The sequence below is a fragment of the Temnothorax curvispinosus genome, unplaced genomic scaffold (assembly GCF_003070985.1).
Source record: "Temnothorax curvispinosus isolate PA1 unplaced genomic scaffold, ASM307098v1 QBEX01008784.1, whole genome shotgun sequence".
Classification (NCBI taxonomy): Eukaryota; Metazoa; Arthropoda; class Insecta; order Hymenoptera; family Formicidae; genus Temnothorax; species Temnothorax curvispinosus.
Window position 1 is genome coordinate 808,800 of NW_020218564.1, and position 27,097 is coordinate 835,896.

At 44.2% G+C, this 27,097-nt stretch overlaps 1 protein-coding gene across 8 annotated transcripts in view; it reads right to left on the bottom strand.

Moving 5' to 3' along the window:
- Positions 1 to 27,097, bottom strand: part of LOC112458271 (runt-related transcription factor 1-like) — a 74,435-nt gene that overhangs the window by 4,762 nt on the left and 42,576 nt on the right. For 2 of the 8 annotated variants that reach the window (XM_025021828.1, XM_025021826.1), the window contains exons 1-4: positions 10,684 to 11,149; positions 8,390 to 9,157; positions 7,995 to 8,225; positions 3,656 to 3,769 (exon numbers count right to left, since the gene is read on the bottom strand). In XM_025021828.1, the coding sequence (XP_024877596.1) occupies positions 3,656 to 3,769; positions 7,995 to 8,225; positions 8,390 to 8,702 (658 nt within the window). In that variant the 5' untranslated portion in view covers positions 8,703 to 9,157; positions 10,684 to 11,149. The other 6 variants (XM_025021827.1, XM_025021820.1, XM_025021825.1 and 3 more) reach the window with 5 other exon arrangements.

A 27,097-nucleotide genomic window follows, 5' to 3' on the forward strand; every position in this document is an offset into this window, starting at 1 on the left:
TGATAAACACGAGAAAATAAATTCGTACGTTATCTAGTCCGACAATTGGTGCAAGGCGCATCTTTCATTAACCAAAACGACAAACGGAACGATACGGGTAAACGCCAAGGCCGTCCCTTCGGAAGCCGGGAAACGAACGAGGGAGACACGAGAGAGGCATCGATACATTTTATTTCCCTGCAACGCGACGGTGTCGCCAACCCAATTAAAGACGTCCCAACAGGCGGACGTCCTATCCGGCTGTCCCTGGCTAGAGGTCGCCGCACAGGACAGCCGTGTGCCGTGCCATACCATACAGGTTCGTTCTCTTCCCCTAAAGGCAACGATTCAACGTGGAAGGCACCGGAGGCCAGAGAGACCGACACGAAGCGCGAAGGGTCGCTGAGCGGAAGGGAGGTGGCGGACTCCCGCCGTCCTGATAATCCAATCGAAGCCCTAATTCTAACTCGGCAACCCGAAATTCCCGCCGGTTTGCTGAATAGGGTACGCTCGATCCGGGGACACAATGGGGGCGCGACGGCGGAATACCGACGGGTACCGAGACTAACGAGATCCTGTTAAACGACCGGCGATTCGTGCACGCTGCAGGACCCGAGCGAAGGAGAAACTCGGCAGAAAATTCTATGGCTCGTGCCGAATTTCTTAGGTAAGGCACCTTTTTATTTCCTTTTAAGAAGTAAATAATTTGTTGCGTCATAAGTTTATATAACTATAAAATCGATTTTCAACGTTACCTTTACGGGATGAGAAATGGGCACCCGCCACGCGACCGGAACGCGATCGGAAAGCGGCAACTTTGAACGAGGATTTGTTTTGAGATACCGGCAGTTTCCTACGTTGGCGGCTTGATAGATTTAATAAATTATGCCGCTCGACCCACGCATTTATCACGCCACCCTAACCCTTTGAATTCGGCGCACCGCCCCGCCGTTCTTCGCAGTATTTCATTAGGCGTCGAGCACTCGTGCGACCCTCCGAATAGACATACGTGCGATCGTTCGCTCTTCTAAATCTCCCCCCCCCCCCCCGATGCTTTCCCGTTTAAACAAAGTAACAAATAATCAGTGGTCAATCTTTCACGTAACTATCCCGATATTACTCTATAGATACACGAGCACGTATTTTTACACGATCTTTCAAGTATCTCGATCAGTTACAGATTATGCTCATTCTGGTTTATGGCAGCGGACGATCTTTCACCGTATTTTCAGATTTATTCTTTCGCAAAATGGAAAATGTTTGGCAATTGGACGACGTCGTAAGTCCTCGGCAAGTCGCGGCTATCGATTTCATTGGACACCCTCTTTGCGCGTCGTGACTGCCAGGGAATTTCTCGAGAGTTAGCAGCTGGCAACGACAGATCCTCATTTCGTCCCGTCGCCAATTCCCGCCTCTCTCCCGCCCCGCTCAACCCGCGTCCCGAAATCAGCTTCTCTCGATGTGAGCTGGTGCTGATGCTGGTAAGCGCGACGAGTAAGCCCATTTTCGATCTTTCCCATTGCCGCCGAGAATCGTTTCTCTCTCATTCGCCGAAGATGCATCCCGCGAACCCATTCGAATCCCGGTTTCGAATGGGCGAGTCCTCGCGAGCAGCATCGAAACCCAGGCTAAACCTCCCTCAATCAATTTCCTTGGCCCCGCAGCCTTTCCGCGGCAACGGCCACCTTCGGCTACCAGACGAGGGTAGAATGTGTAATGAATTGCTTGTTTAATTAATTACAACCCTTCGGAGGCATTCGCTCGGTATTGTCTTAGATAAGGTTCATTCGTTCATTCTCGCGTTTGATCGTCGAATGCACGAATGCACAATTTGTAGCATTTCTCTGAATGCACATCCGCTCATACATATGTATATATAAAATTGCGATAATTTTCGTTACAAAAAATACATCAGGATTACCAATTAAAGTACAAAAAAGAAACATTTCAATAAATTGTATAAAAATAAACCTGTCACGTACTGAAATATAATAATTAGAAGCCCTTACAGCCTATTCAAAGACAAGATGAGACACGTGGAACGTGGCCTCGAAAGAAGAGGACCACCCAGAAAGCCGAATCTCTTTCATCTCGCGCCGCCATCCTTGAAATTGTCCCTGATTCAGTAAACGGTTTGTTTTCATAGAAGATTCAAAGCGCCGACATGACGAATATCTATTTCCGACATCCTTACGCTATCTTAACGATCTCTAAAAATTCATATCCGCTGTTCGCTTTCAAAAACGTGATGCTCTGCAAAACATATTCTCAGACCGGAGTGACTTTAATTAATTTTAATTAAAATAAACTATCAATGTGTTTAAAAAAGCGATCTTCATAGTAATCCGTAATTCGTATCTCGTAATAAAATATCCCGTTTTTAATTCTGGATAAAATAACGAACACAGTTAGTAGCATTAATATCGCAAGAGAAATTACTTCTCTGAAACGTTACGTAGTGTTTTGCTTGGATGCGCGTCTCCGAGCGGTACACCGAAATTTCGCGTTTTCATATTTTGGATTTATGACGGAAGTTTCGTGGGTGGTCCGCAGATGCGGCCAAGCCGGCGGATGTGGTCGCAATTTCCCAAGGTACCAAACTTATGCCGTGCTACCCAGAGCGACCGCCTCGATATATTAAAGCTATCGGATATTTTTGGTACGTCTTCAGGGACGACATTACGCGTATTAGCGCTCTAATATTTGAGGTAACAGAGCAGGAATGGGATTGTATCGCAAATAAAGTCTCTTAAGAAAATACAATTGATTTTATAATCGATTCGAAGTAAAAGCGTTACCTGTCAGAAATTTTCCGACGCGTCTATTAGGTTGAAATTGCCAGACCAATAACAAAATGTTTGTTCTTTGTCAAATATCCAACCTTGGACTAAATCTTTTCAAGGAAATCTTTGGCCTTGCAACGCCACAAATTGACATGCTCGGGACTCTCGGAAGCACAAAACGTACAATGCGTTATACGTGGTAGGTTACATGGTAGGTAACAAATGGAGAATGAGAAACGTCCCTTTCTCTTCACCCTTAAGGAGGGAACCCCCTGCAGACAGGCTCGACAGCGACCTACCGAAATAACGGGGAGAATTCTCGGTAATTGTATGTCTCGGCACTAGCTCTCGCGGAGGAGTTCTCGCGACCGGATATCCGTGAAGTTTGTAGGCGTCGCTCTGCGTTTTGGCGAAAGCGCCGCGATACACACCTCCGCGGGCAACGCCCGCAGCTTTGTCAATGTTATGGCGGGACACGGTGCCCCGCGGTTATAAATAATGACAATTGCACGAAACTTAGCCTTGGAGGGGTAACGGCCGACCAGAGCGAAGCCGCACGCTGGAGCCATTTCGAACTTGCGGCTTTTACTGCCTCCGGTGCCACGCCGCTCGTTCGTTAGGCATTACGATCGTGTTGCGAGAGTCCCGGTAAAACTCGTTTTCATGTGTATTTTACCCGTTCACCGAATTCCCCCATCAAATTGTAAATCGCGCGATCGCGTTATCGTTGAGACGTCGAGAGTCTTGATTATCATTACGAAAGATACGTGATTATGGACGAGGACGTCCCGCTTATACAATATACTTGATAAAACGCTACTCCTATTGACTAGTAGCAAAAATAAAATATAATAAATATGTATAAGAACAGCAATGCTTACAGTGATACTCACTGGTCTTGGATCGCGGCTCGCGCGGCCCGTCTACTGTCACCTTAATCGCTTTGGTATAAGTGGCGACTTGAGGCGGCGTCGTCGACACTGTTATCGTTAAGGTGAAACTTTTGCCTGAAACAGAGAATATACCTGTTACGTGACTGATCTACGATGTTCTACATCTGAAAGCATGCAACTTTAACTTTAACGCACCGCGACGCCGACGCAGGTGTGGAATGGAAATGCTGGAAATTTGGCTTCTAAAAACGAGGCGAACGCGACGTCAGGTATACGTCAGGTGCCGGTTTTTAGCGTCGGTTTCTGCCCCGCGACGCGTCGATTCGTGGACGCGCCTATTCAGCCGACGTCGAAAGTTCGCAAACGCGGTTAGCCGGGCGAAACTCCGTGGTAACCGAATTATACGTCGGTAATGTATCGAGGGCGTCGTCGACGGTGACAGTGGCCAGCCAGCGCGGCCGAGTTAAGGGAATAGAGGGTGGTCGTTCGTGGGGGAGGATTGGGCGGTGAGGGAGGAAGTCGCGTGATGCTAAAAAGCCTCGGTTGAGCGTGAAATAATGTCGTGGAAAAAGCGGGGCGGACCATCGGGTGAAAACGCGCGTGCAACGGTACACCGCAATTTCATCCCGCGAGCATTAAGCGCCAAAACTCTGCCGCGAAAACTCGCTCGCGCGATCGCTATCGATTCAACATGCAAAAACACGCGATAAAGCACACGAGAATTACGAGGAGCGTCCCAATGCGAAAAGTCACCGCAACAAAAATTGCACGCGCAAGAGGTTTACCGCAATTTTAACCCTTCCTCTTTTTCATCACAGCTGTGCATACCCAGTCAAATACACTTTTCCTTCTCCGTCGTATAAATTTTATTCACGATACAAGGATGGGTATTTACAACATCAGTAGTATACTACTTTATATTATATACTTTACATGAGACAGAGATGTAATAATCATCTTACTAACCCACATACCGCTCTTCGTGCGACAGATGTATCCTTCAAAACATATTTTCTTGAAATTAGATACGATAATGCTACAAAGGTACCGTGCTTTTATCCGCTACCGGTTTACAAAATGAAGAATAACACATTATGTTGTTTATATTTGCCCCTAAACGAGTCCTTTTCACTAATGCATTACAACGGTCGCGTTACCCTTTCAAACAGCCATTATCGTATTTTTCTATCAGATCCATTAGATACGTTTCCGTACGTGGCGAATGCGATAATCGATCGGGTCAGAGTTCACCGTCGACTTGAACTCACCGGCGCGGTGGCGGCGGCTGCGGCGGCGACGTCGATAGAGACGGTAAAGTCCGCGTCGTGCTATGACGTAAGATGATCGATGGCGGGAAAAAACCGAATGGAGGTGGAAGGTAGAGCATCGGAGAAATAATGGCGAGTGTCGAGCGTGGCCACACGGTGGTTCGCCACGCGAGCTTTTCGTTTTCTAGCGGGGATTCCCCTTGGTTTTGGCTGCGAGTCACGCCATTCTCGCCATGCCCTCACCCTGCCAACCAACCTTTTCACTTCTGCTGCCTCGGAGTCGATGGTCCCAGTTAGGTAGGTACGCGTAGGTACACGGGTATCACCCTCGGTGCCAGTCGCCGTACAGCCATTAAAGGCCGTTCGCGACCGCCCGAGCTTGAACGCCCGCCATCCTTACGTAGGTATATTTTAAACGCTCGACTTGTTAACTTATCCGAACGAAATTCCGACATTACAAAATTTCTTTCGATCCCGCGAATTCTGATTTCACTCATCGCGGAATCGATAAAAATAGATTTGATCTCGAAGAATTGTTTATACGCAAGCAACGATAAAATAATATAATTACACGTTAAGAATTTGTAGAATATCACGCATAAGAATATTCATCGTCAAATTTAGAATAAACGCAACATAGATAAGCTCATCCTCGACCATTCGCTGATTATGCTCGTTAGCATATAGTCCTCTGCAAGCATGTGTGGAACTACGCGTGCGTACACATGTCTCGGCATTGTACGCTGTCGGTGTACTGTCGGGCCAATTAATTAATTTCAATTTTCCCGGAACGAAACGCAAATGCGCAATTGCAGTCTGATAACGAATTGATTACGGTCTGAAACTGCCGCCGTCACCGCGAGTGAATGCCGTTTTTCTTTTCGGAGTGAAACGAGTCTCGTGTTGTGGTCGATAAATCAACATTTCGCGAATAAATACGTTTCACCAATTCAATATATCTCATACATTTTTACATTCAAAAAGTCAATAAATTACCCAAATATATCTTGTTTAAACATTGCACGCGCACTCTTTCGAGTTATTATGAAATAATTTTTATATATATAGATCTGTATCTCTGATGTTTATTAATAAATTAAACCACATGAAATTTTTATTACAGGCAGTTAATGCCTTCAATTATTATTTTTTCTTCTTCTTCATGTTACATATCACAAGATGATTAATAGGTTTAAGAGAAAGTGTGTTGTAGAATTAGAGCAACTTGGTTAGATTGTCGACGTTCCCGTGACGAAGTTTATTCGCGGCAGCAAAGTCGAAGGATATCTTGCCTGCTATGGGTTGGAACTATAAGCGTGCAAATGATCTATCTCGTTAAAGGGCTTAGGGCCGAAGGGGTGGAAACAATCCAGTACCTTCAGGGTAGACTTTGCAGTGATGGAGCAGGCATTACGGTCGAACGTGCGGGAAGGGGGTTACGGCTTATCATCGATATTGCAAAGCTCTCGACTATCGTGGCAGTACGCTCAATCTTGTCCGGGCTAAAAGCGGTTTTAGGCGAAGACAAAAGCATGGTGCCGGCGTTGTATTTAATGATTCCTTAAATTTATTGCAATAGCAATATAACGAAATGCAAAAGTAGCAGCGATATTCTTATTTTCGTAGATTGCGTAAACGCATCACGATTGCAAAATCTTTATCTTTCTACATATTCTAAATGTAAAAAGTTTTTATAAAAATATAAATGTATTAATTACATGCATAAATAAGGCAAAAAATGTAACTAAAGAGAATCTCTAGAAATTTTCTTCCGCGAATCTCGAAAGGACAAAATCCTCACAAATTCATACATGAGAATATTTCCAAGCTCGACAAACAAGAGGATCATTAAGAATTCCCGAGAGTTCGGTGCACATCGGTTTTCAGGGAATATTCAAGAAGCCAGGGAACCGTTAGAAATCCTGACGAGAGAGAGACACTTCTCTTACATTCTTCATCCTAGCTTATGTTAATTCCGTGCTCGGCGAAAACAATTGAGAGCTAATCCCAGACAAATGACTGACGCGTTCCCGTGAACTTGGAAGAGAGTTCCCTGCTTCCCAGCTAGAGAATCTGCGAGTTTCTGATTTTCAGGCGATTAGCCTTCCCTTATACTATACCAATACTATATCAAAAATATGACAACAATAGCATACTGATAATTATTATAATAGCATATTTCCAATAATTATCACGTTAAAACTAAGTTATAGTTTTAGAAAAATAATTTAGAAAAATAAGTTATAGTTTTTTCCCCCTATATTTCTATGTTAATGCTAATTTTAATATTGATATTAAAAAATTAATATAATATAAAATAAATTGCACCTTAAGTTGTTTAATAAACCAAACAACTTTGGTTGTCGAAATCGTTAGAAGTAGGTCGGATGCACATACAGCTACTTTAAGTTGCGTTCAATCGAGGAACTTTAGTGTAAGTTCAAAAGACGCAGTTAGACGAAATACCGACTCTAATAACGTTAATTAAAACTCAACTGAAACCTCAATTAATATCACCCGCCCCTGTGCGTCTAGTCAACGCCGGCGGCTTCTACGATGCTCGGTCCCTCCCGTTTCGCCCTTTCCTCGACGAGGCTGGGCGGCAAAGTGAGAAGGTCGCACGGTGATGCGGACAAATAAAAGCCATTACCCACCCCAAGGTCTTTTCGACGCGAGGAACCAACCCTCAGAGCTAAGCGGAGATGCAAGACTTTTCCTCGAAGAGCCAAGGAAAAACGAGGGTTGTCTCAAGACGTCCACGACCTACCCTTACTACGCGGTATACACCAATTCTTTGAAGGGGTTTCCACCGTCGGTGCTTCACCCCTCCGGCATTTTCTTCCGGTATAAAAGGCAAAGGGCGACACGCTTCAAGCAAAGACCAAGAAACTTTGGAGTTTTATGAATGGAGAGGAAAGTAGGACAAGAAAATGTCACCCGACACTTAGACTTTTATCACTCATTTCGTTGCGATAAATTATTTCGAATGCTACGGATGCTCACCCGTGGGCCGAATTTTTAACCAAAACAATATTAATAATAATAATAATAATAGAAGACACACGACTCACCTCTTCCGCTTCTGCCGACGAACCTTAAGTCGTTGAACTTGGCAACTTGATTCTTCATCAAAGCTGTCGAATTTCTAAGCTCGGCGCAACAGTTCTCGTCATTGCCAGCGCGAACAGTCACTAAGGTACCGTCGCCTACCTCGCCGAGAGCTACAACTTTGAAAGCTACCGGAAGAGTTTTATTGGACCTCCAGTGTGCGGGCAGAACGGTACAGACCAAATGCGGCGAGCCTATAACCAAAATGTTTATGATCTCATTAGCTGCAACGTGGCTAATATTATTTATGCTTAATACATTATTTTATCTATAGGTTAGAATAATGTATTAAGGTTTCTACAATCTTTATAATCCTCGATAATCTCTAGTTATAAAAGCATTATCGTCATTCAATTACCTGTTCTAACTAGTTCGCCAGGATGTTCGCTAACGAAGTCACCCAGGGTTCTTTCAGCGAGGATATCGCTGGTCATCTTGGTGTAAGCGTCGGTCAACGGAGAGACGCCTGACTCCGGCGAGGCAGCCGCGCCAGGAGCCGAGGCTCCTGTCAACTGCATCCTGCCGCTTGCGCTACTGCCGCTCTCACTGGTACCGCTCGAGGTTCCGCCGCCACCCGCGGATTCGTTGCTGGACGTTCTTACTGAGCCAGCACCGTTTCCGGCTACCGTGCTTCCGCTGCCGCCGCCGTTGCAACGGCCGAATATATCCATAGGCAGTCAGAACGCCGGATGAAACATCCTTCCATTCGGTTCAGTCGCTGAACCAGGAGAATCTCGCGAGCATTCTTCAAGAACGCATGACCTTTTGAACCAGGCTCAACGGCCTGACATTTCTCTGCATAAAAGTTCAGTCTCTTTTCCAATGTTCTGAAGCGTAGTTTACTTTCGAGACGTCATTAATTTTAGCAAGTCTCCTTTATAATTTTGGCAATGAGGTGAATACTCAATTCATAATTTTTTTCTAGTTGTTTCATATAAGTATGCATTGTTGTATAAATCTGGCAGCGGATTGTTTATTCTGTTAATCTTTCGTAGTAGACTTATGAAGATTATTATTTCTGTTTAGCGTCAACTTTTGTAGAAGTTAAACTTTTCGATGGGACGAACCAAGGCAATTTTATTCTTCGGAAATTTTATCTTCTAATGCACAGTTGTATTGCAAATATCTGAAATAAAACACAAAACAATCTATATGTAACGATACGTAAAGTTTCTGCTATCATTTATCGCAGGTTTTTAAATAAAATTATAAAAAATTATTAATTCTACAATTATTTATTCATTTCTAATACATTAATCTAGAAATGTAATGCTTTAGAATAGTCGAAATGTTAGATTATCAAGAAACCGAAAGACTGATTTAGCAAAGAGAGTTCTTGCCGCGCGATAGTATCCTCGCGGCCGTCGGTGATCAGCGACGCTTTAGCCATCCTTAACCCATTTAATGAAATCTTTTACGTGCTGTTATCTTAAAACTGCAATGCTTTAACCAAATTGTCTCTGACCCTCGTAACGACTCGGGGACGATCGAGAAAAGCGGATGGAGTGATCGAACGGCAGGTAACGCGCGAAGAGAAACGAAAGGGGGTGAAAACGGTTGACACGAACAGGAACGACTCGCACACTTTTCACGCGGCTGGCTCGTGACGTCACCGTTCATTCAGTAATTTTTGCGCACGTCACCGGGGCTGACACGCCAGATCCAGGTGGTTCCAGGAGGGGCAGACTGGCATGGTGGTGGGGACGGAAAAAATAGGGGAAAAAGAACGCCCGCCGGTAGGCACCCCCCCACACGAATGCCCAACCCCTACGCACGTACGACCGCGTGTCAAACTGCACGTGGCTACGTTTACCACGTTGCTTCCTGTCAATGACGGTCTCGTAATTTCAAAATTACGAATCAGCTCATATTAAATTGCTAAGATGGAGATAACTGTAATCAAAGCAATTACGGACACAGTCTATTATATGGCGAACATGCTGGTTAGTAATCAAGATCGATAATTATATTCGGTCGCACATGAAGAGCTTCATAAAACAACGTTCGAAATAATTTTACTACAATAATTCTATATGACATACAAATGACAATTAATTACTTCAACTCGTGAGTATATAAACGGATATTCATATTGTTAAATGTCACTCAAAATACTGCAATGAAAAAAGCGCCTGCTACGTTTTCAACATTTGTTTAAAGGCAAGACCGAAAGTTGACGGAGTATGTATGAAAACAATGCAAAATGTTTCTACGGCTAAGAACAGCAATAATAATGACTGCGTTGATTTTCTTATAATTCTTTTGTAAGAACGCTCAACGACGTTGCGACGACTAAGATTCCCGCTTAACTTCGCATTCAAATCTCTTACGAAACTCATTCTGTTTACCGTCTTCCGGAGGAATTAAAATACCGATCACCGTATTATTAATCACTTTCAAAAATCTTTTAAAGAGAAAAAAAATTATATTGCGATATTATCTCTTCAAGCATTCCAGAGAAAGAAACTAACAAGTTTGATAAAAAATATTAATTGAAACAAAATTATAACTGATTATTTAACAGTTTTATTAAAGCGTTTGTCTTAATCAAAATGTATCAGTGTATCGATGCTGAAAGGTACCCCCAAAAACACACTTTTGGATTAATCGCGCGAGTAACGAAAAATAACTCTTTCCGAATATTTCACTTACTCGCGTCTCAAACAGTCGATTATCCGCCTAACCGAGCGACTGCAGTTACCGATCAATTACATGACATCACATTCGTCGTTATTCGACACTGAAACTCTCGCATAATCACGCACTTTAATGTACAAATATAATTCTATCGAAATAAGAACAAATATTCGTCAGCCTTTTCAAACACTTCACTGAAACAATTTATCAATAATCGGTAGAATAATCTAATCTCTCGAAACGCGTCTCATCAAAATCGCTCGGCCGTGCTCGAAAGATGGTCTTGGATGGTCCCCCTTAGGTGATCCCAAAGGGATCCCTTTGGCGGTTCGTTAGCGGCACCCTCGAATCATGTTCATCTTCCGCGTGTAGTATGAAAGTGGCAGTTCCACCTCGGTATAGCGTTCTCGGTAGTCGAGAGTATATTCGAAGTATCCGTTGGGGGTCACTAACTATAATTTCGGCGGTTCGTGTGAGGCAACAGCCGTTGACGCACTGGTCCATGCCAACACACGCAGCATCCCTTTCCCCTTACCAGGTTCCTCTCTCATACCCCTCTGCCACCCCACTCCTTCCAACCTTCCTTCCCTATTTGGCTCTCTCTCTCTCTCTCTCCCTCCCTCCCTCCCTCGCTCTCTTCCTCGCCCTCTCTCTTTCCGTCCCTCATTCCGCCTGGCGTAACCTCTTTCTCTCGCGCGCACGCCGCTCTTTATCGCTTTATCTCCCACCGGACCCGACCTCTCCCTCTCGCGACGGCGACTCTCTTTCTCTCGACACTCTCGCTCTCTCGCATGCTCTCTTTCCCCTCGACCCTTTTGCGGTATGGCTCGCGTGCTGGACATCGGTGGGGAGCCGGGAGCCTTCGATCGATCTATCGAACCCTGATTTGATCGGTTTTCTCCGTTACGGCTTGTATGCGCGCGTGTACATTTTTCTCTTCTTTCGCGTGCGTAACTCGCGATCTGCGTTGCAACACCTCGATACTTCCAATTAGGTTCCCCGAGCAAAAGTTTCCACGGAATTAATCACGTCAAACCCGATGTTTGATTTTGCGTGCGTGCGAAATTTCCGGCATCCAACAACAACGTACAAGTGAAAATATCATTTGTGTGATTTCAACAATCGGCACACGCTCGTTCCGGATCGATCATTCCTTTCAATCGAGATCTGCGTTTTTTCCTCGAAACGCATCGTTGTTTCATATGCAACGGAACATTCGTACAACAGTATCTCGTACAATGAAGCTTCACTTTCGAAAATCAAACAGAGGTCCCAGCGCATCCTCGCAGTTGCACTGTTTGTACGAATGTGCAAACAATGGAACTACCCATTTCCTGCGCGAATATATCCTGACGATATCCAACCGGTCGCGGACCTGCCGGCAGGCAAACACTCGAGGTTCTACGGATATGTACGGATCCACTTATAGAAAATCCACACAAATTCAAGATTTTTTTCGCTTCAGTTTAGTGCTTTTGTGCATATTGAAATATCTTAATAATTGAAATTAATCAGATAAAAATTCAGAAAAAATGCTACTTTTTTATTTTTATTAAAAAAAATGCTGAGTAGATTATTACTCCAATTTTTCTTTGACGTATTTTTATATTTTTTTATTTTCTATTATATCATTCTATTATAAAAATGTCTATAACGCAGCTGATTAAATTCAACCTGTGTATACTGAAAGGTGTAAAGTTGAATTCAGACCAAAATCTTATCTCAAAAATGTTTTCTGTCTTTTCTTTCTTTCTTGCAAAAGAAAGGCGAACAATAATTTACTGATGACGATCAGCCGTAATATTCTTCGGACGGTTTGCTGTGTGTTCGACGTTTAACAGTACACCATGGCTCGCGAAACAAAACGAAACGCGCTCACGCTACAGAAGTATGCACCGGGTGTATTCAGTGGCGAACGATCACCGACGAGACGGTGACAAACAGCGATACCGCTGGAAACGTGGAAACTGGACGGCCGCCGTCGTATTGACAAACGACCTAACGCCCGTGTGGACCGTTGCGTTCGACGAGATTCGAATTATCTCTGTTGGAGCTTGTCAATGCAAATGCCATACCTACATTCAATTACCGCTCGTCACGCTCCGATCAACTGCCGGGCACGGCAAACCAGGTACTCCGCTATTCCACGAGTACGGTTTCTTTAGCCGCGCACTCAAATCCGCGAATCTGTCTTCCGTTTTACAGCCAAGTCTGAGCTTGCAGAAGGATACGAGACAATCGCGGTTCTCAATATCGTAGACGCAATAATAGTTTTATACAAGCGTCTCTGAGAATATTTCAAATATCATAGCTATTTTATTTAAGATCTTAGATGGTTTTTATTTATTTATTCACAATATTGAATTAATCCAATTGCTCCATAATACTTGGATATTTTACTGATATATTAAAAGAGATGATGAATTATTTTACATATTTCTGTTTCTAGATGATGTCATTGTAGGATACAATCGCCGATATGGCGATTCATTAAGGGATAATTAATGAGTCGCGCTATCAACATAATTGCCTCGAGTTACTATAATGTCTAACGTGTTTAGGAAATTAAATATGAATATCTCTATTTGCCTGCGTCAAATGGTAAGTATTTTTACAATCTCATAGCCGTACTTAATGACAACTTAACTGAATAAGAATTTATTATGGGATACAATGATATAACATTATAACATGACTGTCTGACTAGAGACTAGAACATCTTATGTCACGAAATAAAGTAGTCTTTAATAATCGCTGCAATAATAGCAACTCCAATATTTTTTCATCAAATTTCCGTTAATATTATCAAGCACAAAAATTAATAAAATCTTCTAAGGCAACGTTATACTCACTTAATCTTTTATATTTTGAAATAAAAAATTCCTTTCCTCTCTCCTCGTAAATCGAATACAATCTTTCGGCACAGTGCCACGAGTTGCAATCGATCGAAAGAACCATCATTCACCGCAGATCCTGACTAGTCAATTCCAGCACGACACTCTTCGTTCCTCGATGACTCTCGAGCTCACAAACGTCCCACCGACACGTGACAACCCCATCAAAGCTTGATGGGTTTTACAGGAGACCACAATCAATCGATGATAACACTGCTGGTCCACGCTGATCTTCGAACCCAAGCACGAACACGTGGTAGCGAAAACGAACAATTATTGCGCGGACATTGCGAAGAATTATTGCAGATTCGATCAGACAATCGTATGTGTAACAGTCGTAGAAAAGTTACAATTATCGTTCACTCTTGAGCACCATAAAAATGACAAACGGATCACCAAATAAAATCCAACGCACCACACGTATTAGAACAACGTTCGAAGAATCAGACTCTCATGCGTTCGCCGCGGTCTATAATAAAAATAAATACACTAGCTAAGGATCTAGCACCATTGCTGATCGGCGCGAATTCGATAACCTACGATCACGTGCGGATACCGCGAATCGTCGATAAAATCGCTGCAATAAATAGCAGCGTCACCAGATCTCCGATCCCAATGCACGCGAGCATGTGTCACGGCGATCGACCAATAACATCCCGCTGTTCAATGACCGCCCACCCAAAAAAAGCTCGTGCCATACCGTACGAGCGATATTGGCGCGTGTGGTCCGGCTTGAAAACCGGTTCGTCGGTACGCTCGATTGGACAACAATACACGAAGAACGGCAGACCGGGGCGCTAGCAGAAGCAGCAACAACAGCAGCAGCACCAGCGATCGTGCCGCGTGAATACTACACCACCCCCTTGCCGAACCCCTCCGCGTCATCCCTGCCAACCCCCTTTCCCACCTATACGCCGCATCCGCCCTGAATGTATTCCGTCTCGGTTCCACGTCGATCTCCTCTCCTCGCCATCCACGAATACCCCACTGGCACTCTCTAACTCGTTCCCCTCCCCATTTCTCCTCTTCGCCCCCTCTCGCGAATGGCCGCCCCTACTACGTGCCGTAGCCACCCCTACGCTGCCGTCGAGGGGGGTCGTACGTGCCGTGAGTAGGGGGCGCCCACGGACAGAACATGTGTAACGCGCAGCCTTGATTACACGCGGGCTTGTAAAAATTATTATTATGGCCGCGCGCAGCGTTCCACGCCGCACTGCACCGACCGAATGACGGGGCACAGCCGGACGGCTGATTTTCCGCGCCCTCGTTACCCTTGATTCTCTTTTCGTCGTAGCATTCAAGCGGGTTGATAGATCGGATACGCTAAAAAGCGTCCAACATTTTTCTAATAATATTAATCCTATGATTCGAGTTGCAAAAAATTCTTTGAAACAAAATTAATTCTTCCTAGTTTTGTTCCCTAACTGAACATTTTACAGTTAATCGTGATCGCGTTGATACATGGGATACATTTCTCGTGATTAGAATAAGAGATTAGAGTAAGAGATTAAAATAGGCTAATTCTACGAGAAATTATGATACATATATGTAGGCGCACAATAAAAATATATTATTGTATTAAATATATTTTGTTATAATATTCAAATAATATTTATGCAACTTCGTGCATAATATTAATGCAAAGTCTGGAAGAAATAATTTGCTCATCGCGTGAACTATAACTGAATACATAATTTACGTATGAAGCTAAAAACATCCCTATTATTGCGTATAATACTCGGCGGATAGCTCGAATCGCGTAATGAAAATGCATCATTGATCGAAAGCTTGGTGAAACAACGTCGTTGAATAAACGCATACACACGACATACCCACATCGATTCCTGGTCATTGGGTGGAAGGAAAAATATCATTACATAGCATTCCGTGTCAGCGAATCAAAGCGGCAGCCACTCATCTCTACCTCGTAGAAATAATCGTAGCTTATCGTTATATGTACAATTATATCTCATGTACATATATAATATTATTATTAATTGTATTAAAATAATATGTTTTTCAAGATCTTTCAAAACTAACAATATATGATGTTTACACGATTTACATTGAACGAAAGAACAATTTTAAAAAGCTATAACTGGCATGCAATTTTCTACAATATTGTTTATAAGATCGGCTTGAGACTTCCGAAATTATAACTTGGCTTTACAAAAATGACATTTTCCGACATGAACGCCGATCATGTATTATGTCCGATCCGTGGGTCCGATTTGCGACCGTCGGATACAAGCCGGCTTCCCTGGTTTCTGGTCGAAGTGGGGCTAACCGCAGAATCGGAGGCAAGATGGCAAAAGTAAGTCGAGAGTCAAGGGGCGGTGCTGTGGCCTGACCAGCCCACTGGCGGCATCCGCGTTCTCTTCTCCCTGTAAGAGCTAAGATCGCCGGAGAACTCCCATTCTCGAAGACACCAGACGGCTTTTAACTCATTCATACGTATACTACTTCATATCACAACTACAATTTCATAATCACGCGTGTGAGAAAGGAATATGTAAACAACACAAATTTCTATATAAAACGCAAAATTGAACTACGATCTCTTTCGTTTCTGGAAATGGATGATTTAAATTCTAATTTAAGTAATTCTCATCTTTCTCATCTTCATCTATTGCTATCGGGTTAATCTCAGAGAATTTTGATCATGATATTGAGATACAGTCAGATCGATTGATAGTATAATCGAGGGGAGTCGAAAATAATCTTACAGCTAACAAAAAGAATTGAGATAGTCTGGAAGAGCGAACGAATTCGATATCAAGGAAGTCGTAGGACCTCGAGGGAGAAGAAGTCATTGACTTCCAAATTGCGGGGACGAACAAAATCCAAAAATCCTTTGGAACACTTCGTAAAAGGCCAGAATAAACATTTCCTGAATGGTTAGTAGCTGCATGGTGTGAGAGCGAAGGGCGGGTAAAGGGGGCTTGCGGTTTCAGCGGGGATGGTTGCAGACTCCCGAAGAGTGAGCAAGAGAATTGTAGAGTGGGTGGTGCACGCGCGGTAGAAGAAGACGGCTTCTCGAACAACTAAAAGTAGTTACTAAAAGCTCGGCAGATAGAGAAAGAAAGAGAGAGAGAGAGAGAGAGAGAAGAGGAAAAAGGTGTTATTCTTCGTTAGAACAAATATCCAATTCTTTACGAACACGAACGTAATGTTGCAATGTATTCAATGAATAAAACTTGTATATAGGGAACTATCGTAAAAAACGGATATAAAAACAAGAGTCTCATATATATGAACTAAAGAAACTAATAGCAAAATTTTATATTGGCTAATATAGCATATATTTAACGTCATGGCATATACGTAATTGTGTAAAAATATATGTCCGGTATCTTTTTTAATCTATTTGTAGGTATATTGAACGTGCTAAACATGTGTTGAGAGATTTTTCATTGTGTGCCCCATCGCACAATTAGATGATAGCATCTTACGATAATTAATATGATACGTGTTTAATAATATCTATACAATTGCACATTATGTCATTTTCTATTTAATTTTATATTTGGTATAAATAAATTTTTTTGCATCCAGATGCATTCCCGGTATAGAACGCAGGAAATGACGCTTTCGTTCAAACCTAGGTACAGAGATGGCGACACGGAGGCACTTTTCCATCCATCCTGATACGGGTTATACGAGTATACGAGTATTCGTACAAGGCTGCATCCGACACGCGCCATTACGGAAAGAGGTGGTCTCTCACGCCACTTTAATAAACAGATGGACACATAATCCACTGAATTCGCATAAATATGTCTATCGAAATATTAATTGATAAGTCGCCGCTAATATTTGTCATAAAATCAATCAAACCAAAACTCCGAAATATCACAGAGAGAAAAACAAAATTTTGTAAAAAAAATTTGTAAAAAGCCTGCTAATTACATTTTAAGAAATAGTAAATCTCTAATTGTAAGTCATACGGAAACCAATTTTTTATCAACGAAATTCAATATAAAATATCCATCGACATATATAACTTTTAATTCTGTTTTATTTATTAAACTAAACTCGTTAAGCTTGTACGTAATTCTTGAAAAACGCAAGTGAGACTATGCTGATAAACTCAGTAAATATTACAAATTACTATCAAACTGAAAACAGAAGATTAAGATATATTTGTATCAGCTTTAGGGCAGAGCTACGCAATGCTCCGCGAGTTTGTAACGCTCAAATAATCATGACAGATAATCTAGACTCTCGATGGCTAAACCATCGAAACTTAAACGCCTGCGAAAGGTTTACTTCTCCGCGGATTACCGGGCGGGGCGCGCATCCGGCGGTCAGGTACACCCCAAAACCTCAACAATCCGACCAAGAGTACATCCGATGCAATCTGGACCGAGCCAATGGTCCCGCTTTAACGTCACCGGTATACGTACGACTTTGTCGTTCGGCCCCAGCACGCGTGTAACAGCGCAAGCGACAAACCCGAGCGACTACCGTGCGTGGAGAAAGAGAGGACGATTAACGGGACCACGTCGGCAGGGTAGCCGAAAGAGAGGAGCGTGAAAGGGTGCGAGGAAAAGCGAGGGAAAGAGAGAGTGACAAGGCGAGAGAGAGAGTCCAGTGTTTTGTTCGCGCGCGATGGACGCGTCGCCATAGCGACCGGCGGTTGTTTATTATTGCGTCCAGCGGTCGTAGGGTGGTACAGGGCGGTTTACGGGAGGAAAGGGTGCGGGGCCCGCGGGGGAGCGGCGGACGGTGGCGGGCGGGGGGCGGACAGGGGGAGTCAAAAGGGTTAGGCAACGCTGTAGAGGGAATCGAAGGGCGGAAGGACACGAGAGAGAGAGAAAGAGAAAGGTATGGGATAGAGGGGAACGCGCTAGCGTTCAACGAGGGAGTGGCGGCCGACCACACGAGGCCGAAAAACACACTCTCCACCAAACCTACCCCTTTCTGCACCCTCCTCCCGTCGCCTCCTCCCGGTGGTAATGAGAGTTCGATAAAGCGCCGTTACCAGTGTGTGACGTCAGGCGAGTTTTCTCTCTCCCTCTCTCTCTCTCTCTCTCTTTCTCTCTTCATCCTTCGCTATCGTGTTATCTTTTTCTCTTCTCTCTCATTCTCTCTCTCTCTCTCCCCCACCTCCTCTTCTCTTCTCTCTCTTCCCTATTCTCTTTCTCTATCTTTCTCTTTCTCTCTTACTCTATCTCTTCGTCGCTCGCTGGAAGTTTTATTGCTCGTTACCTTTTTCGACCGCCGTTAGCGGCAAAGTCGCGAGGTGACAGAAAACGAAAGCACGGAAACTTCGTGTCCGTTTTTTCCACAACGATGAAAATGTCCAGGCAGATTGATGTGTGTCATATTTTTTTAGGGAGAGCATAATTTTCATTGATATTATTGTATCCATGTCATCAGAAGAAGTTCGCGAGTGATGGCACTCGGTATAACAGTCTAATTGTTGATCGTTGATGGCTGATATTAAAATGTCTATGCGGATTAATATCTCAATACTCTCCTTCTAATTTATGTACTGATTATGAAAAACATCCAGCTTAGAAAAAACTTTTTAATAATTTTAATTGCAAAATTATTGAGAGAAATTAACTACTCTTTTACTAAAAGTTATATTATTATAAATAACAATATTTTAATATAAAAATTAATAAAATATTGTATCTTTTTTTCAAAATAGTAAATCAATCAATGTGCCATTACTTCAAAATTTTTCATAATACTTTAAAACCTAAAATAATACGCATAGAATTTGAAAATATCAGTGAAAAAAAATAATCTCGTAAAGAACTTCTTCTGCTACTTTTTTATACGTTCGAGAATTTTATTCATACGGTTACTGACATTTTTAGATTTTCACGAGCTGCTCGACACGTTTGATTACGAGAAGTAGGTTTTTCTGGAAAGTGGAAATTGGCCGCGTGCTCTCTCCCACTATGACCGCGGTGGAGTCGAACCACCGAGTCGGTGGATCGATCGATCAAGCCCTAATTGATCCCGGACTCTCAACGCACCTGTTCGAATTCGCGTGACCCCACATCCTGACCCCGTGAATTTCGATTCGCTTTGTACCTTGTAACCGGCCTTTAAGACGCGTGCTAATTAAGAAAGGTATCCCACCATACAGCTGCCGTGGAATTGCAGCGATACTCGGAATTACTAACCGGGTCGTGGAAACGACATAAGGCTGACGAATACGCAGACGGTCTAGACTCTAGACTTACCTTCGTCTCTCATTATGCCTCATTAATCTTTGTGTCGATAAGATGGCATTGCTTAATGCAACGAGACGCCTTTGTAATTATATGCATTTTTCACATCTTATATGCGAGAGATCACTTATTTACAGAGTAATATTCTCTCAGATTCCTAATGATAAGAAACGGCATCATCATTATTATTACGTACATGTTATCACGAAATCACCAATACAATAAGTGTCGTCCGACATCTCTTGGACGGTAAAACGTGCGAGTTTACCAGAGACGCGAAAGATAACGAGGAATACGACTGCGGCGCGGGCGGTTAGATAGATATACATTCGAAAAGAAAAATGCCGACGATCGGAAGCGCTAACGATTTTCCGACGGAGGAAGGTCTCCGGAGATGGCTACGAGAGACGGGGTCAGCACCGGAAGTCCGGAAGCTTCCTATCAGCGCCTCGAAATCTGTGCCGTCAGCTCGACAACAATTCGACTACCTACATGTAGAGATTCACGACTAAATGAAGCGAAAGAAAGAACAGCTCGACCAGAAGCTATCTAAACTAAAAATTTTCGTGTTAGTTGAACCCATACGCATAAACTAGTACATTGCAAACTGATTTGATTTCTGGTCCTAATGAGAAACGCGGGTATAAAATTATTTCATTAAAAATGCAATGAAATCGATTGATTCGCCATTATACAATAATGATGAGTGAATGGAATTGGATGGTAAATCGGATCTTGCATTAAAAGCTCACTCACTGATTTATTTCCGCTTACATTGAGTTGCTCTCATATTTCGATAATCTATTATATTATTATAAATAATTCCCACTTTTCCAAAATAGAATTCTGTGAAATGTTTGCAAATAAAAAATGTCTCATTAAAAAAAGAACTGTAATATCAAATCCAATATTAACTGGACTTGATTAAATTAATTGACGGCTCTACTTGGTATGAAACATCGCAGCTTAACAATTCTGAAATCTAAATCAGCGGTATCGTTCGATAACCGACCATTTCCGCCGCGTACGCGCCGTCAGAAAGCAGACAAAATTTCTTCCCAACACTCCTCTGGCCAGCGAGCATCCGCTCACCTGCTCTCAGTTGGCGATAATTTACTGTTTTTTCGGTTGTCGATTCGACCGCTCGGCGCTAATTTACATTTACGAGCGAGATCGGCTAATTGCCGGTTAACCGGTTGGCCGAGCGCGGCGAATACCTGGCTGCAGTTTGTTCCCTTCCAATGTAACCGTTGTTCTCCGTGAGAACGAAAGGGCGCGCATAAAGGGCACGGACATTAATTACTAGCCATTATTTTCCTACACTTACCCCGACGTAAACTTCCGTTCACTGAACACGAAGCGAAATCAATCAACGCTTTTATCAAACGTACGAAATCATCGGTCAATCTTTTGAACAATCCTTTCGGAAACGTAAGTTTGGCGTTTTCTAAATTGTGCAAAAAAAAATGTAAATAACTTCCAGCAGCCGGTGACGAAAAATCGCGAATTCTTTTACCTATATTTACCGAGCTTTTACATATCTCGATATCCGTCGACGGCTTTTCCCCTGAATCAACTAAACTTTCGAAAGTATATCGTTTCCTTTCATCCTCTTTGTACGCGCAAAACGGCCCTTCGTTTAACTTTAATTTCCCCGTGCTCGTTTGCGCTCGAAAGCGCGGGGTCAGATAGGAGAAGACAAACAACCGTGTGATATGGAGCCCGTAAAGACCACCAAAACGTAAACCGTGATACAGGCGCCGCTGGACCGACTCGCCGCCGCAATGTGTTATCGTCGGTAAACGAGTCGCTCTGTCACTTGCTATTCGTCTCTAATTCTCCCCGGTCCTGCGCTTTAGGAAGATGAAACTTTAATTTCGCCCGCCCGCCGCGCCGGGGTCGAAAACAAAAGCAAAAGGCCAATTATCACGTCCGCGAGTGTGATGTCGTGCCCGATTCATCGGCTCATTTATTTCCAGCGTTTTCACCGTTATTCACCCGGCCCGTCTCGTACTAATGCCTCGTTCGTTCGTCCTCGCGCTCGCTTATGTTCTCGCGCGCGACTATCGCGCGATGGTCGATGCGCGATCCAATGCATTTTATCCCGCACGCTCTAATGGACGTCGATTCCCCGTGGCCATCGTTGGGTACGGTTTTCCCTTTGATTTCGGAACCTCTCGCTCAGCCAAATTTCATGGGCGGGAAATTTTTTGCGCACAGGCCCTGATACAGGCATAAACCTTAATGGGTTAAAGTCCATCGGCGTGACTGGCTAGGCGACGGGTTCGAGGCATTAACTAAAAACCGAACCGAACGGTTCGCCCGGCGTGGCCGCGATGCGATGGAACTACGAGAGCGATAGACCATCAGGGGAGGGATAACGGGGGAAGGATGCTGGAGGGCCATGACAGGCATCGCGCTCTGGACCTCGTTGCAGCGCACCGAGCGCACGTTGTGTACGTGTACCCAGCTCGAACACACATCGCTCGATGCTGGAAAATGCCGATCGCTACGTTCATCGTCCCTCATGGCTATCAACGATAGTCAGTAGTGTCTCCTCTATCGTTTTATAAGCCGAACGTTTAGCTACATTTATTCTTGAAATTGAATTATTGTAATATGGAAATAGAATTTCATATAGATTTATCGAGATTGTGCGTTGTGCGTAACCTGTTATAATTAATGTGAAAAAATAAATGCTACAGTTCCAGGCTCAAAAATTAATGTCATTTTATTCGTCACTAGGTGCTTCCTATAATAAAAAATGCTCTGAAATATCAGCTTGTATAGAGATCAATTCCAATTTCAATTTTATTATATCGCTTATTGTTTTATCTTGTATATAATTTGTGAAAACAGAATAAATCTCAGAATAATTCGAGACAAACTTTCTTTCTCTCTTTCTGTATCTGACAACCGATATATCTTATAATCCTACACACGTAAATCTCTGACCTGCATCCAGGCCTCAAAATCCATTTATGCCTAACACTGACCTATTTTTATGCGGACAATATCTCCACGAAATAACGCTATGAAAATCCCCGCCACAGAATAAACGATAAATTACCGGCCGGAAAACTAAATACCGACCAAGCGCTGCCGACCGCATATTCGGGGGCAAAAAAAAAAGGGAACAGGAAACCCGCCCAGCCTCACGCGATTCACTCGTATACAGCATCTGACAACGAGAGACGAAAATCATGCGCCGTCGGTGGCCAGCGTGTGCAGGGGCGAGCGATCGTTGGATCCGCGGAATCCCGGTCGATCCGCTCCAGGGGATACGCTCGCTCGCTCGTTCGCTCGCTCGCTCACTCACTCGTTCACTCACTCCTCTCGAAAGCCGGAAGTAGCCGTGAAAAATTTTCCCGTCGACGTGTGGTGGCCCGTGTACGAGGCCAGGACCGCGCATTTCGCGGTGTTCGGGGTGTCGGGGGTGGTTCACCAGAGAGTGTACCGCGGGTTGGGTCACGGTGGGATGAGTCCTCAGCGGTGTTGGACCCGAGCGCGCGGTGAGGCAAGGGAGTGGTGTGCAGGGATACCGGGGCAAGGTGAGGGCAACGCGGGGGTAAGCGAAGCAGAGCGCTCCGAGCGGTGAGTGCCGAGGGGGGTATCGCGGGGGTGCGCGGAAGGAGCGAAGTGGCAGTGGTGGTGGCAGTGGGTGGCTGACGGTGAGGGTATTTGTTGGCGCGAGTGGCTAGCCAGTCGGATTACCACCGGGAGGGTGATTCGAGGGGGGTGCTCTCGTTGGGGTGGCCGCGTTCGGTTGGGATGGGGTATGGACGGCGGCGTGGCGAGGCGAGGCGAGGAGGCTGGGTGGGTGGCTGGTGCGGCGCGGCGCGGCGCGGCGCGGTATGGCGTGGGTCCGCGCGCGAGCGGCACACACAGTGGCACTCGACGAAAAATGTAGCCAGAGAGCGACCGCCGCTGGAAAATTTACACGCATCACGAGGGCGAAGCTGAATGGCGAGGGTTAAAAGAGCATCGCTAATGGCTACCGCGTCGGTTATTTTGTGGATTTTTATAATACGACTGGCTGGGTCCCTCCTCTCTCTTCGTCTTTCTATCTCTTTTCTCCCTCCTTCTCTCTCTCTTTCTCTCTCTCTCTCCCCCTCCCTTTCTCTTTTTCTTTTTCTTTCTCTATCTTTTCTCCTGTTGACCTTTTGCAAACTATCATCAATTTCCCGAAACAGTAGTTTTTCTTTCACAAAATAGTCCCCTCTTCTCTTCTTTCTCTTCTTTCGTTCCTACCTCTCTTTCGAGCCATTTGAAATTTTGCAGCTGAAATCGCACGGAATTAATAATTCCCTATTAAACTGTAATTCGATCGATCGTCCCGTGCGATAGAGTTATAATTACAGTAAAGCTCGTGGAAAGATAATTTTTTTTTAATCAGTGATTGCATATCGTTTGTCGAATATATGTACCTACCGTTATTATCGCTCCACTCGGCCACAAAGTTTATCGATAGAGTTAGAGGCTTCAAACTGGTTTTTATCGCGACCGTTTAAATCGGCTATTTAATCGAATTTCTCACTACTCAATCTCTCATTAACTAGAATACGTTGCGTTCACAGAAAACAGATATAAATGAGTCTGTTTTCACGCTTTTCGAATTTCTGGTCTTACAGAATGAAATATTTCGAAAGGAAGCGAGCTTCCCTCTTGCCGTTTGACTTGCCCCTCGCGTATCCTTGCGGAAACGCCGGTAATTAACATTACCTCTCGACGTCTCTCGCGTAGAACCGAATTGTTATTTCTTCCTGGCAACAAGTGCTTGGCAGTTGGATGCTTCGCACAAAATTACAAACCGGTGAAAGTAATAATGTTGCCACTTCGTGATATGATTAGAAATAATTTATCCTTGCATCTGGTATTGAAATTTAAAATGCGAATAATGGTAAGTTATCAAGAAATACTGAGCAACAGCTCGGTCTTTACCGATTTCACGCGCTATCTCGATAAGCGATAAACGGTGGCTTCACGCATCAAACCGTGTGCAGGAAAATAATTTTAACCTATCAAAACCTCCGTCGAGCACGCTTGGCGGCGGCTCCGATTTCACCACTTGAAATGTACTAGATTCAAAGAGGCGCGTACGCGCGTGTACGGGCCGAATCATTTTGAACGTATCGAAACCCTTGTCGAGAGCACGCTCGGCGGCAAGCTGGATTTCATCGCTTTCTACATGTTTACCGGGGCAAGGTCGCTGGACGAACTCTCGGAGACGATTCTAGCGCGTAGTTACCCTTTTACTCAACGATGTAACGCTAACCCAGTAAAATAGATAACCATTTCTGGTTGATACCGCGATGGGCATCACGGAGAAAGAGAGCGCAGGAGAGGAGCGGGGAAAAGGGATTGAAGCGAGGGAGCGTGAGAGAAGGCACGTGAAAGAGCGCGAGGCGTCCGGCAGGACCGAGTGCGCGTACGGATCTACACGTAGCAGGAGTACAGCCTGACCGAATTCGTCCATATATCGTGGGGCCAACAAACCGACCGAATCTCGACAGGACGGATGGGTAGGCCGCGCGTTTTCACCGTCGCCACTCCGCACACGCGGCCACCACCGCGCCACGGCATCGATGAGAGAGCGAGAGACACGCTGTACTCACCCCCCGGTGTATATATGCGCGCGTGCGGACGCTCGCCGGTACTATACGATTTCTCTCGTAACGCGCGCGCGGCACACCGACGCACCGCGTCACACCGGCTACGAGCAACGAAAGCTTCATCCCGCAAAGAGCGATAGAGAGAAATATAAAGAGTGTGCGCGCGAGAGAGTCGAGACGGAGAGAGAGAGAGAGAGAGAGAGACCGGGGGAGGAAAGAGAGAAGAGAGAAAGCGCGCGATACTGGCAGTGCAGCTCGGCACTCCGCAAATTTTCAACCACCACCCACTCGACCACCACCCACTCCACCTCGTCTCATCCTCCGAGCCTCACTTCCTCCTACCCGCTAACCCCCGACCCTTCCTCTATTCGAGCTCGTTTTTGCCGCGTCCACCGCCAGATCAATGGGGTTGCTAACACGGGTAGGTATATATGTCCGCGTCCCCACCGCCCCCGGTCAGTTCAGTCCACCCCCTCGCATACCCCGCACCCTTCTTCCATTCCGCGAGCCCGTCCGCCCGATCCCTCGACCAAGCTCTCTTCCTCCCCTCAGGCACCCTCGCAATACCTCTCCGCGATTCTGTACAGGGTGATTATAAGTTTCACGCAACTGATACTGATGGACCGATGAATGAATCAATTGTTCCTTACGAGGAAAACCAAAAATCGCGGATAGAATTTTCGCACGGAAGAAAAATTATACGAAGAGAATGACTTTTCTCTAATGGTATAAGAATAAGATAAAATATTACAATTAAAAAACTCCTGCAAAAATTTAAAATAGCTCATCGTTCGAATTAAGTAAAGAAACAAGAGCACACTGCTTAATAATTTAACGATTGAAAATTGTTTTATATTATTTTATAAGCTTCCTTATTACAAGAGCATCCAAGAGAGATTTATTTTATCAATGATATTTTAATATTCCTTACATCGGCTTTTATGAATACCGGCCTGTACATTTTAACAACAACTTGTGTATTAAAGCTATGACTTTTTTATCAATCTGTAGCTCGGTGAGTCGCGACTTGCGAACCACACACGACAGTCGGACAAAAGAATCGATCGATAATTCTATTTCGGTTACGGACAATTACGACTGATTCGACCGCTAATCAACGGCACGGCGAGTAGTTTTCTCCCCAACAATCCGACAAATATCCTCGAAACCATCTGAAAATGTTATATAGATCACTGTGTCTATTACTCGCGCGACGCCCTACTTGTACAAGAACAGTGCCCTAGAAATACTAGACACAACCAACATGAGAACAATATTTTAATCACTACTACTAATTAACGTTATTAATTTGTTATTGAGTTATTGGTTTTAAAATACATATAGCTGTAAAAATGTCCAATTAGATTAATTTTGCTATTAAAAAAAGCAGATGAGTGGTTCGATTAAACATATTCCAGATGAATATAATAATTGGCAGCGAAAAACGCCCGCGGCTACCGCTTTCAATATCGCTATTTTCATAAGAGAAAAGGCACCCTCGCAAGAGTAGCTTATTAAATTCAGGAAACTTAAACACCACCTGTTGAAGGTCTTCGGCTGCCGCAGTGTCGTTCCGAATACGTCCGAGAGTCACCTCTGTGCCATACACGTTAGAAACATTTTTCAAACGAGAAATCACCGAGCGATTTTATTCGCGGCATAAAATCGTGACCGAGAGTCCCACCGATTTGGCCGGTGGCCAGCCACTTGGAACGGACAGTCACCATGAGTA